This window comes from Zalophus californianus, chromosome 16, assembly GCF_009762305.2.
Source record: "Zalophus californianus isolate mZalCal1 chromosome 16, mZalCal1.pri.v2, whole genome shotgun sequence".
Taxonomy (NCBI): Eukaryota; Metazoa; Chordata; class Mammalia; order Carnivora; family Otariidae; genus Zalophus; species Zalophus californianus.
In genome coordinates, this window is record NC_045610.1 from 2,731,942 (window position 1) to 2,747,861 (window position 15,920).

General features: G+C 59.4%; 1 protein-coding gene across 6 annotated transcripts in view; it reads left to right on the forward strand.

Moving 5' to 3' along the window:
• DNAH2 (dynein axonemal heavy chain 2) overlaps nucleotides 1–15,920 on the forward strand; it is an 81,379-nt gene that overhangs the window by 36,884 nt on the left and 28,575 nt on the right. For 5 of the 6 annotated variants that reach the window (XM_035724791.1, XM_035724792.1, XM_035724788.1 and 2 more), the window contains 29 exons: nucleotides 443–599; nucleotides 740–822; nucleotides 936–1,116; nucleotides 1,497–1,635; nucleotides 3,061–3,278; nucleotides 3,541–3,642; nucleotides 3,954–4,079; nucleotides 4,373–4,483; nucleotides 4,754–4,942; nucleotides 5,213–5,316; nucleotides 5,417–5,606; nucleotides 6,128–6,308; nucleotides 6,938–7,065; nucleotides 7,339–7,491; nucleotides 7,776–7,901; nucleotides 8,610–8,828; nucleotides 9,049–9,166; nucleotides 9,351–9,487; nucleotides 9,973–10,110; nucleotides 10,199–10,357; nucleotides 12,074–12,226; nucleotides 12,357–12,448; nucleotides 12,752–12,950; nucleotides 13,055–13,279; nucleotides 14,042–14,146; nucleotides 14,858–15,046; nucleotides 15,135–15,220; nucleotides 15,353–15,483; nucleotides 15,628–15,777. In XM_035724791.1, the coding sequence (XP_035580684.1) occupies nucleotides 443–599; nucleotides 740–822; nucleotides 936–1,116; nucleotides 1,497–1,635; nucleotides 3,061–3,278; nucleotides 3,541–3,642; nucleotides 3,954–4,079; nucleotides 4,373–4,483; nucleotides 4,754–4,942; nucleotides 5,213–5,316; nucleotides 5,417–5,606; nucleotides 6,128–6,308; nucleotides 6,938–7,065; nucleotides 7,339–7,491; nucleotides 7,776–7,901; nucleotides 8,610–8,828; nucleotides 9,049–9,166; nucleotides 9,351–9,487; nucleotides 9,973–10,110; nucleotides 10,199–10,357; nucleotides 12,074–12,226; nucleotides 12,357–12,448; nucleotides 12,752–12,950; nucleotides 13,055–13,279; nucleotides 14,042–14,146; nucleotides 14,858–15,046; nucleotides 15,135–15,220; nucleotides 15,353–15,483; nucleotides 15,628–15,777 (4,289 nt within the window). The remainder of the gene's footprint in view (nucleotides 1–442; nucleotides 600–739; nucleotides 823–935; nucleotides 1,117–1,496; nucleotides 1,636–3,060; nucleotides 3,279–3,540; nucleotides 3,643–3,953; nucleotides 4,080–4,372; nucleotides 4,484–4,753; nucleotides 4,943–5,212; nucleotides 5,317–5,416; nucleotides 5,607–6,127; nucleotides 6,309–6,937; nucleotides 7,066–7,338; nucleotides 7,492–7,775; nucleotides 7,902–8,609; nucleotides 8,829–9,048; nucleotides 9,167–9,350; nucleotides 9,488–9,972; nucleotides 10,111–10,198; nucleotides 10,358–12,073; nucleotides 12,227–12,356; nucleotides 12,449–12,751; nucleotides 12,951–13,054; nucleotides 13,280–14,041; nucleotides 14,147–14,857; nucleotides 15,047–15,134; nucleotides 15,221–15,352; nucleotides 15,484–15,627; nucleotides 15,778–15,920) is intronic. The other variant, XM_035724790.1, reaches the window with a different exon arrangement.

Below are 15,920 nucleotides of genomic sequence, written 5' to 3' on the forward strand. Positions count from 1 at the left end.
TCCATGATGGTGTTTTTGCCGGGTTTCACCCTTGTGTCCTGTGCTTAAGTACAACCTGACCATACACCCGCCTAAGTTGTTCAGCCTCCCCGAGGCTCAGGTTCCTCGGGCTCAGGTGGAAGAACCAAAGTTCCTCGTTGATAGCGGGCACGTGAATTAAGTGAGCCGTCCCATGCACGGCGCTGGGCCCCGCGCATAATCTGTGCACAGTGATCTTGCGATGATCGGTCTGAACTCTCTCTCCAGAGAATCAGCACCTCCATCTCTGTAGTCCCCACAGTGCCCGGGAGTGCATCTCAGGGCCTATTTAATATAAAATATCAATACGTATATGGAATCGTGCTGTCCCAATGGGAGAGAGAAGGCCTGCAGATCGATGCTAACACTTTCCAGGAGACCCTGATATCCGGCCTCGTGATCTGACTTCTGTCCCCGACTGCAGGCACTGGGATCAGGTCAGAGATGAGATCCAACGGGAGTTTGATCAGGAATCTGACCGCTTCACCTTGGAGCAGATTGTGGACCTTGGGATGGACCAGCATGTGGAGAAAATTGGGGAGATCTCTGCGTCGGCCACCAAAGAGCTGGCTATAGAATTGGTATGACAGGGCCCCCTCCCGCCTCCCCCACTTCGCGAGCCTCCAGCAGCCAGCTTTTCGTGGTCCCATGGCCCCTCTGAGTTCTGTTCCCTTTGCGGACCAAATACTGGATTGTTCTGTTCCCTGGTTTCTCTCCACAGGCATTACAGAACATTGCCAAGACCTGGAGCGTGATCCAGCTAGACATAGTTCCCTATAAGGACAAGGGCCATCACCGACTCCGGTAGAGAGGGCTTGGGGTGCTGGGGGAGGGGCGGGCCGGGCGAGCTGGGCTGCAGAGCCCCCGGAGGTTTGGCAGGTGGGGACGGACTGTAATTCTGATGCTTTCCGTCCCAGAGGCACAGAGGAGGTATTCCAGGCCCTGGAAGATAACCAGGTGGCTCTGTCTACCATGAAGGCCTCTCGTTTTGTCAAGGCCTTTGAGAAGGAAGCGGACCGCTGGGAGCGCTGCCTCTCCCTCATCTTGGAGGGCGTTGAGATGTTGCTTACGGTACAGCGCCAGTGGATGTACCTAGAGGTCAGGACCCACTCGCCGGGCTGCTCCTGTGACCCACTCTCTGTTCCTGGCACACGACCTACATCCTGGCCCTATTCTCAGCCTCGTTTTCCCACTTCTAAAGTCCTCCTTCCTCTGGGCCCCAAGCGTCTGACTCTCAGGGATGACTTCTCACGTTCGGTTCCCTCCTTGAAAGGGCTTTGCTCTTCTTACGTTTTTCTTCTTGGACCCAGGTATCTGACCTCCCAACCCCAACTTTCCTTCCGGAACTTGGGCTTCTTGCCCTTTGGTTCTGATGCTCCTTCTCTTCCGCTCGGCTGTCATTCCTGGTCTGGGAGTGGGGAGCAGAGTGTGGGGAGCATGTGAGAAACAGCCTCTCACCCCAATTCTTGGCCCCTCAGAATATCTTCCTCGGAGAGGACATCCGTAAGCAGCTGCCCAGCGAATCAGCCCTGTTTGACCAGGTCAACAACAACTGGAAATCCATCATGGACCGGATGAGCAAGGACAGCAATGCGCTGCGGAGCACCCACCATCCAGGTCTGTCCATGAGCTCCCTGGCCTCTTATCCTGACCGAGGCTCGGTGGGTGCTGAGTATGTGTGAAGTCCTGGCCACGTGCTTCATTCATTGAAAGACCGTTGTAGATGGCCTTCATACCATCACCATCGCGTCTTCTGAGCATGAAATAACAGTTCAGTGAACGAAACTCAACAAATACTCGGGAGGACCATACTGTAGTGGGCAGGGGAGGGCGTGGGAGAGAGACGTACCCACAGAAAGGCCTGGCTGATGGTGGTGAAGTGCGGTAAAGAACCAGGAGCTGAGGTCTGGTGATGGTCGCCGAGAGGGGGTGTGCTGAGGAGAAGAGTTCTGTCCGGGGGTGCGGAGGACTACTCTCTTTGGCCTTGGGCCATCTGAAAGGTTTTTCGTTTTCCCAAGAACCTTGGGGGTATGCACTAAAAAGCCATTTTAATTATTCTGATAAAATGTCTGTAGGAGGATATGCAAAGCTGAGGGACAGCATGCGTTTATTAGAAAAAATACTCGAGATCATGGGCAAATTTACATTTCGGAACAACATATAAGCAAAGCCACTGAAACGGGGATCCGTTTGTGGAACACAAAAACGAAACTCATCTCACCCACTGCTACTGAGTCACCTCCCGGAGACCTGGCAGCCCGTGGACTCTGAACTTGAAGGCGCGAGGGTCGCCTCAGGTTCCGGGGCGTCCAGACTTCCCTCAGAAAGCTAGAAACTGGGACAAGGGAATAAACCAATCAAAACCTGAGGCTGGGAGGAAACTAAGACTGTTGAGAACCTGCCACTGAGAATCCATTTTACTTAGTCCCAGGGGTCATTCTCTGAGGTAGATGCTACTAGTGCTTTACCCACAAGGAGGTGAGAGCTCAGTGAGGATAACGGACATGCTGGTTCGTGGATGAGCAGCAGTTTGCATGGCCATTGTCTGTCCCTCCGTCCAGGGCTCTTTTCGCTCCACCCCGAGGGACACCAGCACCCCCGGCGGTTGCAGCCCTGTTTCAGTGTGTGTATGTGATATATATTTAAGTCTAATGATTTCACTTGTGGGGTTCTGTGTGTGCAGAACAGTCTCTAATATCCAGAAGCTCTTGGGGTGACCAGCAGAGCCGGAGGAAAGGGACCGTTTAAGACCGAAGGGAGACGAGATGTCGATATATTAGTGGAATCTCGTATACCGTACGCTTAATGCGTAGTGTACAAAATGCGTAATAGTGTATAATGAGCACTTGATGATGAATTAATGAGGAGGATGGGCTAAGCGTGTTGGAGTGATTTGGAGACACCTCTCTGCTCCCAGCAACCATTATGGCAATATGTACCCCAACACTCGAGAGTCGGCAGAGTGGGTGCAGGTGCACACTCCAGATCCACTCAGGGCAATGGTAGAGGGTCCTCAAATGTCCTTCGTTGCTCTTCTCCCAGGCCTGCTGGACACGCTGACAGAAATGAACACAGTTCTGGAAGACACTCAGAAGTCTCTGGATATGTACCTAGAGACCAAGCGCCGTATCTTTCCGCGCTTCCACCTCCTGTCCACCGATGACCTCCTGGAGATTCTAGGCCAGTCCCGCAACCCAGAGGCTGTGCAGCCGCACCTCAAAAAATGCTTTGACAACATCAAATTGCTGAGAATGCAGAAGGTTTGCCGAGCTGCCCAGGACAGGATGGGGGGCAGGGAGGAGATGGCAATGTCCAGGTATTCGGGGCCTTGGAGGGGACCGTGGCCTCCCAGCAGGAGGGGGATAGGAATGAATCTGGATTATCTGGGATAGAACTCTTTAGAATCGGTAATATTGGGGTCAGGGGAGAGGAGCAGAGATTACCCTCAGAGGGCCCAAGTACCCCCGAGGTGGATGTGAGAAGTGAGCAGCCCAGACCATTCCGAGCTTCCTGCTTTTACAGGTTGGGGGACCCAGTGGCAAATGGGAAGCCGTGGGAATGTTCTCAGGTGACGGCGAGTACGTTGACTTCCTCCACGCCGTCCTTCTGGAAGGGCCTGTGGAGGTGAGTAGTGGTGAGGGTCTAAGAATCGAGTTGATCCTTCTTCCCCTTGGAAAGTTTGCTCCGCTCTGTGAGGAGACAACATCTCCGTGAAGGGACCCACCTGCCATTGCTGAAAACTCTAACCCCTCCCCTGGTCCTGCAAAGCGGACCGTCTTCCGTCACCCCCCAATGCCTCCATTTCCCCCCGGGACCTGAGCCAGCCGCTGCCCAAAGCCCTGGAGTCCTCCCTCCTAAGCCCCTGCCCCCTGGGGATGCTTGTCTCTGGCCCTGAGGCCTGGCCGTTCGGCCCTGTCACCCCCACACCCCCACAGTCCTGGCTTGGTGACGTGGAGCGGACCATGAGGGTGACCCTACGGGACCTTCTCCGGAACTGTCGCCTGGCCCTCAAGAAGTTTCTTAACAAGAGGGACAAGTGGGTGAAGGAGTGGGCTGGCCAGGTGAGCCGGGGTCGGTGGAAACGAGGGAGCAAGGAAGAGCTGAAAGGGAGCCGCAAAGGTCAAGACTGAATCTCGGGTCTCACCAGATGTAGGCGTCCTGCCCCCTGTTCTGGGCGAAGGCCTTGCTACCCTGCATGCTGGACCCTTAGCTCCTGCCCATGGGCCTGAGCCCCATCCTTCAGTGCAGAGGGAGCCTGTTGAGCGAACACTAGCACCCGGGCCAGGAAGAGGCTGGGACTTGGGGGCTGGGCTGCGTGCGGGGCCAGCGGATCTAGCCTCTGCGTGGGCCCCAGGTGTTGATCACCGCCAGTCAGATCCAGTGGACGGCTGACGTCACCAAGTGCCTGCTGGCAGCTAAGGAGCGCGGAGACAAGAAAATCCTCAAGGTCATGAAGAAGAAGCAGGTGGGGAGCCCTCCAAGTTTGGGGTGGGCCCCCGGGGGGGGGGACGTCGTTGGGGGGATGCACTGGAGTCTGAGTCAGGGTCACAGCAAGGGTGCTTTGTGGTTGAGGTCCCGCGAGGCAAGTCCGGGTGGCTTGGGAGGGCTGGGGGTCAGGGGTTTCGGGAGGTCGGGGTCGGCGCGGGGTTGGAAGCCGGTGAGGCCGGGGCGAGCCATGGTCAGGGTTTGCTTGCCTTGCCCCCTCCACGCTCCTCCCCGCCACCTCATCCCGCAGGTGTCCGTCCTGAACAAGTATTCGGAAGCCATCAGGGGGAACCTGACCAAAATCATGCGGCTGAAAATTGTGGCGCTGGTGACAATAGAAGTCCATGCCCGGGACGTGCTGGAGAAGCTGTACAAGAGCGGCCTCGTGGACGTCAGCTCCTTCGAGTGGCTCAGTCAGCTGCGCTTCTACTGGGAGAAGGTGTGCCCGGCCTGTGCCCTCCTGACGCCCCGGCCCCCCGCCCTAGTTCTGCACTCGGTCCCGTCTCCCGAGTCAGGACCAGGCCAGGAAGGCCGCGGGCTGCTGCCGTGGTGGATGGGGCGGTCGCGCAGGGGCCCATCTTCCATGCGGGCCGTAGACCCTCTCCTCCGCAGCCCTGGTCCTGTGAACTGCAGCCTCCCCGCCTCCCCGCCTCCCCGATCGGCTCTTCCTCCAAGCCCGCCTCTCCGTTTCTCTGCCCTGTTGCCCCAGGAGCTGGACGACTGCGTGATCCGCCAGACCAACACACAGTTCCAGCACAGCTACGAGTACTTGGGGAACTCCGGCCGGCTGGTCATCACCCCGCTGACCGACAGGTCGGCTGGCGCAGTGACAGGGTGGCGGGGCGGGGGCAGCAGCTGCTGAGGCGGGGCTCCCACGCAGGAGTCCAACTCGGGTCCTGTCCTTGATCCTCAGGTGTTACATGACTCTGACCACAGCCCTGCACCTGCATCGGGGGGGCTCCCCCAAAGGCCCAGCGGGCACGGGCAAGACAGAGACCGTCAAGGATCTGGGCAAGGCCCTCGGCATATACGTCATCGTGGTCAACTGCTCCGAGGGCCTGGACTACAAGTCCATGGGCAGGATGTACTCGGGTCTGGCTCAGGTCCGCACCCCGCCACTCCGCCACCCCCTCGCAGTCCCAGAGAGTCAGCTGAACCCCAGGCTGGCTCCCAGCTTTGTAAGGTACAGCACTCCCTGCCTCGGGGCTTATGATTGCCATCGTCTCCGCACCTCCCCGAGCCTCGCTCAGCCTTCATTTTTGCTTATTTGAAAACTCAGAAGATGACGTAGGGGCTCGACCAGGTAACGCATATACACCGGTGCGGGGCGCAGGCCTCGTGCTCACAGGTTCCCTCCCCGGGTCTCTTCCCAACCGGTGCCTGCTCCGGTACTCCCCGAGGTTGTCCCTGAGATTGGCCCCAGGGTTGTGCTGTTGGCTGGAAAGTTCTGGCCAGGGACCGCCCCTGGGCTGCGCTGCCCGCCCGCCCCCCCCCCCAGCCCGGACAGCACACGCGTCCTGGAGCCCGCCACACCTGTCAGCACATCTCAGGCCGGGGCTGCCAGCCCCGGCTCCTCGGGGCTCCCCGTCGGAGGGCCCCCAGCGACTCTGCCCCCCACCCACAGACCGGCGCCTGGGGCTGCTTTGACGAGTTTAACCGCATCAACGTGGAGGTGCTGTCGGTGGTGGCCCAGCAGATCCTGTCCATCCTGTCGGCCCTGGCCGCCGGCCTCACCCGCTTCTACTTCGAGGGCTTCGAAATAAACCTGGCGTGGACCTGTGGGATCTTCATCACCATGAACCCCGGTACGGGGCGGGCAGGAGGACGGAGCGGCCAGGGCCGACAGCCCTTCGCCCCCTCCCCCTTCCAGGCCAGCGTGTCCCACCCAAGTGAGAGGGGACGAGAGAGAGAGCACAGAGCGAGGGAAGGACAAAGGTCCAACTTTCTGGGAGAAGGGGAGGCAGTCTTACCGTCCACCCCAAATGGGTCAATAACCGCTGTGTGTCTGTACATGCCCGGTCCTTTGGGATGCTTCGCTGTCTTCTCCCACTGGGCAAGCTCCCCGAGTCCGGGTCTGTCTGCCGTCCCCTTTGCAGGAGGAATGGGACTCTCCCCAGAAGGCAGGCCCCGGGCTCCCTCATTACTGTTCCCCAGGAACGGCTCGGGGAGGGTCTGCAGGGAGAGCAGGAAAGGGCTCAGGTGCTGAGAGAGAGAGACAGAAGGGATCTGGGTCAGGACCACCACAGCGCCCAGCAAGGAAGGAGAGGACCGCAGATAGGAGAGAGGGGCGGGAGCCGAGCCGAGAAGCGGAGAGCGTGTGGCTGGAGCTGGGGAGACTGGGGGGCGAGCCGGGGTTGGGGAGAATGGGGCTGAGAATAGGCAGTAGGTCCTCGGGGAGTGGCCCGGGTTCTAAACAGACGGCGCTGTTTTCCAGGCTATGCCGGTCGCACGGAGCTGCCAGATAACCTGAAATCCATGTTCCGCCCCATTGCCATGGTGGTGCCTGATTCTGCTCTTATTGCAGAGATCATCCTCTTTGGGGAGGGCTTTGGCAACTGCAAGGTATGCCCGTCACGTCTTGTCGGTAACGCTCTGACGTCCCTTCCGTGACGAGTCCACGGACAGAGGCGAGGGACGCGGGCTTGCGGTCGGTAGGGTGTGGAGGCCTCTCCCCTGGGAGGTCCCTGATCCGTGTCGGCACCGTTCCCAGCATCTTCTCGTTAGGATTGTCCCCCAGAGCCCAGCCTGGCCGCCTCGAGGCTCAGGCCCAGCTGCGTGTGTCTGTCGCTGGCCCTGCGTGAGGCCGGGGTTTCCTCCTCGGTTTTCCTTCCCCAGATTCTGGCCAAGAAGGTGTATACCCTCTACTCACTGGCCGTGCAGCAGCTGTCCAGACAGGACCATTACGACTTCGGCCTGCGCGCCCTCACCTCCCTCCTGCGCTATGCGGGCAAGAAGCGCCGCGTGCAGCCGGATCTGTCTGATGAGGAGGTAGATCGAGGCCACGGCCCTTGGGCCCGAGCCTCCAGGGTCCCTGGTCCACCCTGCCTCCACTGAAGCTTTTCAGCTCCTGTGCCTGGGCTGGGACCCCCGCCCCGCTGCCTGTCCCCTGAGCCACCTGGTGTCCCGCTGACGGCTCGCTTGGCCATCCGCACTGCTCTGGCCTCCTGCCCCTCAGCCCTTTGGACGGCGGGCGGCGGTGGGGCGGGGGGCGGTTCTAGCGGACGCCCGGGGCCCAGCTCCTCAGGCCGGAGTCTCCCTCGTTTCCCGGCCAGGTTCTGCTGCTCTCAATGCGAGACATGAACATCGCCAAGCTCACCTCAGTCGACGTGCCGCTCTTCAACGCCATGGTGCAAGACCTGTTCCCCAACATCGAGGTGCCCGTCGTTGACTACGGCAAGGTACTTGTCCTTGCTACTCCCGCCGACCTCACCCACGCACGGGGAGCTGTCCCCGGGCTGTGACTGTCTGCGGGACAGCCGACCCCTCTGGGCTTCCTTGTCTCTGGAACAGCCGAGGCCTGCTCAGACGCTCCACTCTCCCGCCACAGCCCCCACCCTCCTGAGCGGCGGGCTTCTGACTGTATGGAGCCCCCAGAGCCCCCCGCCCCCCCGCTTTCCTCCCGCCTCCGCGTCTCTCCTCCCGCCAGAGCTGCCGATGCGTCAGAGCAGTGGCATGGGAGGGGTGGGCAGGAGGATTCTAGGAAGGACAGGGATTTTCTTCCCCGGGGGAGTGACGGTTCGGATAGCCTGAATGCTCCCTTCACTTGAAACCCCTGAAATGTTAGATAGAAATACGTCTTTGTAAATGCATCGCTAGAAAGAAAGAAAGAATTCGGGGGGTGGGGGTGGGGGGGGCGAAAGCAGGGAGACCATACGACAACCGGCCGCTGAAAGCGCCCTCATGGCTCCCATTTAGCAGAGGAGGCCACTGAGGCCCAGAGCAGTCCCTTCCTCAGGGTCCCTGGGCCTCGCAGCTCTGCAGCGGCCAGCTCCTGAGTGAGCGACGGCCGGAGCGCGGGGGCCCTGGCACCACATCCAGCAGCCTGAGCGCGACCCCCGAGGCGGTGGCGGGGTTTATGGGCCTCCCGCTGTCTGTCGCCCCCTCAGCTGCGGGACGTCATCGAGCAGGAGATCCAGGACATGGGCCTGCAGAGCACACCGTTCACCCTCACCAAGGTCATCCAGCTCTACGAGACCAAGAACTCCCGCCACTCCACCATGATCGTGGGCTGCACGGGCAGTGGCAAGACCACCTCGTGGCGCATCCTCCAGGCCTCCCTGTCCTCCTTGTGCCGCGCCGGAGAGCCCAACTTTAACATCGTCAGGGTGTGGACTTGGGACGGGGAAGCGCCTGCCGGAGACCAGCGGGACGGGCACGCAGTGCAGGCCAGGAGGGCAGGCTGGGGCCCGAGGGGGCCTGGGAGAGACCAGAGACCGGGGGCAAATACAGACACCTGGAAGCAAAGGGGGTGACGTGGACCTAAACGGGGATCTCGGCATTGGCGTCTGCCCGCAGCTCGAAAACCCCCTTCTGTGTCCCTTTTAGGAGTTCCCCTTGAACCCGAAGGCGTTGTCCCTAGGGGAGCTGTATGGGGAATATGACCTCAACACGAACGAGTGGACAGATGGCGTCCTGTCCAGCGTCATGCGGACGGCGTGTGCAGGTGCCCGCGTCACGGGGGGTGGGGGTGGGCAGTCTGGGGGTGGAAAGCCCATGTTTGGGAGGAAAATGCCTGGGGCGTGCTGAGGTACAAGGAGGAGGTGCGTGCTCACAACCCCGAGGAGCTGAGCATGACGGGAGGTCTGGGGAGAAGGTTCTAGCTTCCTGACCATCCTCCTCCTACCAAGATGAGAAGCCAGATGAGAAGTGGATCCTTTTCGATGGCCCCGTGGACACGCTGTGGATCGAGAGCATGAACTCGGTCATGGACGACAACAAAGTCCTGACCCTCATCAACGGGGAGCGCATCGCGATGCCCGAGCAGGTGCAGACCCTGTGGAGCGGGGGGCTGGGAGCATGTGCAGGGCTCAGGGGGGCCGGGGGGCCGCCAGATGAGGAGCTTCTGTGGGAGAGGTGAGGAGGGGGGGTTGCCTGGACTCAGAGAGACCTGTGTCCGAGGGAAGAATGCCGGGTCTACCGTGGGTGTGGGGAGCAGTGGCCAGTGCCCGCCGTGTCAGCCCCCCTCCGCCTGACCTCCACGGGCCGCCTTCCACCTACGCCCGGGCTCCCGGGTTCCCGGGCTGTGAAGCCCAGCCTTTCCCACCCACTCAGTGCGAGCGAGAGAGTGGTTTTCCATAAGCTTAACCTCAAGTAAGCCCTAAATTCTTTTTAAAAAGCACGTCATCCGTAAACTTTACGTCTTTGTGCACCGTGCCATGCTTGGTGCTCGGATGGAGACACTTGGGGGCATCGGGGTGCCGAGTGTTTCTCCCGACGGGGGTCGGCAGCTCTGACCAAGTGTATCCTCAGGTGTCTCTCCTGTTCGAAGTGGAGAACTTGGCCGTGGCCTCTCCCGCCACTGTGTCTCGCTGTGGGATGGTCTACACTGACTACAGTGACCTGGGCTGGAAGCCCTACGTGCAGAGCTGGCTGGAGAAGAGGCCGAAGGTGCGAGGGGAGCTGAGGAGCGGGGGAGTGAGCCACCTGGCCTACAGGGCAGAGAGCGAAGGCAGAGCCCCTTGTCATTTGACTCCAGGCCGAGGCAGAACCCCTTCAGCGGATGTTTGAGAAGTTCATTAACAAGATGCTGGCCTTCAAGAAGGACTTTTGCAACGAGTTGGTGCCCATCCCGGAATACAGCGGGATCATCTCCCTCTGCAAGCTCTACTCGGCCCTGGCCAGGCCGGAGAACGGGGTGAGGAGGGGCCGGAGCAGGGCCAGGGTGGCACGGGCTCGTGACGCCGCGGGGACAAGCCGAGCGAAACCGTGTGTCTGAGACGTGGTCTGAACACAGATGTGAGTGCAGGGACCCCAAGGGGAGGCCTCACTGACTGCGGTGCGGGCGCGTGCCGTGTACACGTGGTGGGATGTCACACTCAGGACTCTCAGTCACTAAAGCGCACAATGAAATCTCCCTCTAATTTCCCACCGCAGTTTGGGAGCTGAGGATATGTCATTTGGTTCCTCATTTCTCCATCCTTTCAGAATATTTATATTAAATTTTGGTATATAGGAGGCCTTCGTATACCATTTCTGCTGGAAGGAGCTCCCAGCCTAATCTGATGAGGGGGTTTTACAAATTTTCAGATTGAACCTTCGGCTCAGGTCATGATCCCGGGGCCCTGGGATCGAGTCCTGCGTCGTCAGGCTCTCTGCTTGGCGGGGAGCCTGCTTCCTCCTCTGCTTGTGCTCTCTCTCTCTCTCTCTCTCAAATAAATAAATAAAATCTTCAAAGAAATTGTAAAAAAAAGAAATTTTCAGATTGGTTGTTATTGAAGAAAAATGTTTTTCGTTTAGAATTGTGGAGTGAGGACTAAAATTGGATATTTTTCTGTTGAGATTAAACCACCGTCTAGCAACGGTTCCTATTGTTTTTGAAGACATTGCCAGATAACCAAACCATTAATATAAAGTTATAGGACAGTGAAGGTCTCTAACAGTGTATGTCGTTCCTCGTCGAATTAATATAAATGGAAACTCTGCAGATGAGCTTGCAAGGTCACGGCTGGACAAGGACAGTCACGTAGTCTCGGGGGTGCACGGGTGCTGAGGAGGGTGGGCCGGGGTGGGGGGTGAAATGCGCTGTGTGCTGGGGTGAGCTGGAAGGACAGACTAAGGGCTCTGCGTTGAATATGACGGATGGTAAAGTCTCAACACAGTTTCCCACCTACACCTGGTGATTGAGGACGATTCTAAGCCCAAGTCCGGTATTCTGGGTTGGACAGCATCTTGTGGGTCATGTTATCTGTAGTTCTCGGCACCTTAATTCAGAACCCATCCGCAAGAGCTCCCTGCTCACAGCCTGTGGCTGTCTCATGGGGCAGGTGAGAGATGGGGCGAGCGAGGCCACGTGCCCTCGGGGTCGGTGTTGAGAGCAGGAGTCTAAACATGCCGTTTCTGGGGGCACCTGGCTGGGTCAGTGGAGCGTGCGACTCCTGATCTCAGGGTCATGAGTTCAAGCCCCATGTCGGGCGTGCAGCTTACTTAACAATAAATAAACATGCTGTTTCTGCCACGAACTTGGTACGTCGTAAAATTTAATTATTATTTTTTAAATTTCATGTTTAATCACGCAAGTAATAGTTGAATCTAATGTCCCTTTTTAAAAAAAAGGATTTTATTTATTTGAGAGAGAGAGAGAGAGAGGCACAAGAATGGGGGGAGGGTCGGAGGGAGAAGCAGACCCCGCGGAGCAGGGAGCCCGATGCGGGGCTGGAGCCCAGGACCTGGGACCATGACCTGAGCCGGAGGCAGACACTTAACAGCTGAGCCACCCAGGCGCCCCAACCACAGGGTTTTCTGAACAGAGCCAGGAAGGGAGGCGAGCTCTGAGGCTTTGTGGCCATCTGCCAAAATGATGCCCCGTTCGTCTCTTATAGAGCGAGGCTATTTCCCTTTCTCGTCCGTCCAGGTGAACCCAGCCGACGGTGAAAACTACGTCTCCATGGTGGAGCTGACCTTTGTGTTCAGCTTGATTTGGTCCGTGTGCGCCTCCGTGGATGAGGAGGGACGCAAGAAGATGGACAGTTACCTCCGAGAGATGGAGGGCTCCTTTCCCAATAAGGTCGGGACCTGCAGCCCCGGCTGTGCTCGGTGTCCCGCCGCCTGGCTCTCCCCCAGCGGTCCGGGAGCACTTCCGCCGGTGGGGAGAGCTAGCGAAGGCTTTGGTAGCCTCACACCCCTTCCCTCCTCAGGACACAGTGTACGAGTACTTCGTGGACCCCAAGATGCGCACCTGGACGTCATTTGAGAATAAGCTCCCTAAAAGTTGGCGCTACCCTCCCAAGTGAGAGCAGGGCCTGGGGCCGTGGTTGCTGGGAGATGTGGCCCCAAGCAGAAGTGAGCTGTGGAAGGGCGGGAGGGCTCCCAGACGGGGGTGGGGTGGGGGGGGGCGCCTCTGGAATGCAGGAGCAGGATCTGGAGGGCGTGGGACAGGGTCCCTACGGAGGAAGCAGGACGCCCGATCTCCAGGCCCGTCAGGAGGCAGGGCGGGTGATGTGTGAGGAAGATGCAGGTCGGGAGGCAGAGGGAAGCCGGAGTCGGGAAGGAGCAGCCCAGGCCCTTGGACAAGGCCCCCTTCCCTCCCCAGCTCCCCCTTCTATAAGATCATGGTGCCCACGGTCGACACCGTTCGCTACAACTACCTGGTGAGCGCCCTGATGGCCAACCAGAACCCTGTCCTGCTGGTGGGTCCCATGGGGACTGGAAAGACATCCATCGCCCAGAGCGTCCTCCACTCCTTGCCCTCCAGCCAGTGGTCGGTGCTCATCATCAACATGTCTGCGCAGGTGCGCTGCAGGACCCGGGGAACCGTAGAGCCTCACCGCACCCCTCTCGAACCCCGTGTTTCTCCTGGAAGACCCCGGCATTCATCCCATATCTCTTCCACCAGACCACATCCAACAACGTGCAGAGCATCATCGAGAGCAGGGTGGAGAAGCGAACCAAGGGCGTCTACGTGCCGTTCGGGGGCAAGAGCATGATCACCTTTATGGATGATCTAAACATGCCGGCGAAGGACATGTTTGGGTCCCAGCCCCCGCTGGAGCTGATCCGCCTCTGGATCGACTACGGCTTCTGGTACGACCGCATGAAGCAGACCATCAAGTACATTCGAGTAAGCCTCCCAAGGGGTTGTTCTCCAGGCCTCTGTTTCCTGCCATGGAGGTTCGGTCCCCACTCCCTGGGGACTCCGGGAAAGAATCCCGGAACCCTGTACTCCTCTCTGCCCACACGCCCGGCCCCTGAATCCTCAGTCCCTGTCGTTGACTCTCGTCAGTGTCTCTGCCCCATGCTCCCGCTTCCACCCCTTCCCCAAGCTCACATGTCAACCCCGCCACCGCCCAGAGCGGCCCAGGTGCCCAGGGTCCCTGACTCCCGTCCTGGGTCCCAGCATCTCCCTCCAGTCGGGCTCTGCGCCCATGGGATTCTGAGCTGCTTGGTGGTTTCTTTCTCCCAAATGGATGGGCAGGAGCCCTTCCATCTTCATTGCTGGGGTGCCCGTCCATCTGGCCCTCAGAAACCCTACTAACACTTAGCGCATTCTTCTGTTTCTGGGAAAGAAAACATGCGTGCGCGTGCGTGTGTGTGCACGCACATACACAGAGGAAAAGAAGACAGAGCCTAGAAAATGTTCTTTCACTCACCTGTATTTTCTATTTTGGGTACATGGATCACGGTGAAATAAAAACAAACACATCACTTTGCTCATTCTCGAGGAAATGTCCCCGATCCCTCCCTTCCATTCACCTTCCCTCATTCTCCATTTGCTCCTGCTCATCCCGGCCCCTCTCCCAGTTCTCGCTCCCTTTACCCCCCTCCCATGCCCTGTCTCTTCCCTCCCTGGCCTGTCCCACCCCATCCTGTCTCTGCTCCCCAGGACATGTTCCTGATGGCTGCCATGGGCCCCCCCGGGGGCGGACGGACTGTCATTTCCCCGAGGCTCCAGAGTCGCTTCAACATCATCAATATGACCTTCCCCACAGTGAGGGAGTAATGGGGACCCGGGGGCGGGGGGGTGCTGTAAGAGGCAAAACCAGCCATGTCCCTGAGGATGAGGGGGCAGATCAATGAGGGCTGGGGGGACCCCTGAGCAGAGGTGCGTGCGGGGGCCGTAACACAGGGAGGGGGGCTGCTAGCGTGGGAGGCAAGTGTAGCTGGGGCTTGGGGAATGTGAAGCCCGATGCCGGGCAGAGAGCTCAGGGGGCCCGAGTAGACTGAGGAACGTAGATCCTGCAGCTGACAGCCAAGAGCCGCGCCAGGATTCGGGCAGCTGAGCGAGGCCCTCGGGGGTGCCCCAGAAACCTCAGTAATCAAGATAAAGCACATGTTAATGCAATGTCAAAGCAGCCGATGCCCACAGTTCACGATGAACAAAGGCCACGGTGTTACATAAATCTACGGGATTGGCGCCGTGCATTGCTGAGCGGTATCAGAGCCCAAGCCAAAAGGAAACTGCCGCAATCCTGACCCATCTTTGTTTAAAACGTTGGTTATTTGTTCATCGTACATATTCTGCATTCGTTTTGAGTTTTGAATATCGCAGAAACACATTATTTCTCTTGATTCTGTGGGGGGTTTTGGCGCTCTTTTAAAGTCGGCCTCCAAGACGAATGCCGGGCTGGCCTCACCGGGGCCCCAGCGCAGCCTGGGGGGCCAGGAGCCCGCGAAAGTGAGCGTGAGGGTCTATTCCCAGGGGTCCCAGATCATCCGAATATTTGGCACCATGATCAATCAGAAGCTTCAGGACTTCGAGGAGGAGGTGAAGCCCATTGGGAACGTGGTGACCGAGGCGACCCTGGACTTGTACAACACGGTGGTGCAGCGCTTCCTGCCCACGCCCGCCAAGATCCACTACCTCTTCAACCTCCGGGACATCTCCAAGGTGAGCCACCCTCCCAGCCCAGCCTCCCCACTTCCGGCTCCGGCCTGGAGGGGACTCCCGCTGCCCCCCAGCCACGCCCCTTCCACAGGTGTTTCAGGGAATGCTCAGGGCCAACAAGGACTTCCACGACACCAAGTCCAGCATCACACGACTCTGGATCCACGAGTGTTTCAGGTGAGGTGCCCCTGCCCCGCCCGAGGCCGGACAGACGCCCCAGACAGACGCCAGACACGGGCCTCCCGAGCCTGGCGCCCAGCCCCTGCCCAGCCCCTGCATTCCCGGGTCTCAGCGACTCCCTCCCAACAGAGTTTTCTCGGACCGGCTGGTGGATGCAGCAGACACGGAGGCCTTCGTGGGCATCCTCAGCGACAAGCTCGGTTCCTTCTTTGACCTCACATTTCATAATATTTGTCCCAGCAAGCGCTCTCCCATCTTCGGTGAGCTGGTGCTGCGGCCGCTACAGGCTATGGCTGTGGGAGGGGGTCTGGGAGGAGGGCCGGGGCCCTTGGGCGGGGCGTCTGGCGGGGGGGGGGGGGGCGCGCTGGCCATTGGAAATCTGAGCCTCACTTCCCCCGGCCCAGGGGACTTCATGAGGGAGCCCAAGGTGTATGAGGACCTGGCCGACCCGGCAGTACTGAAGGCGGCCATGGAGACGGCGCTGCACGAGTACAACCTGTCCCCCTCAGTGGTGCCAGTGCAGCTGGTGCTCTTCCGAGAGGCCATCGAACACAGTGAGCGGCCCCGCCCCCATCCCTGGCCGGCGCCCCAACAGCTGGCCGTTCCCAAGCAAGTCCGGGAAGGTGCCTTCCTTTCGGGCCCCAGATGGCTTCTCCTCCGTGGTGGTGGCTGCTCAAAGTGGCTCCGGGCATCGGCC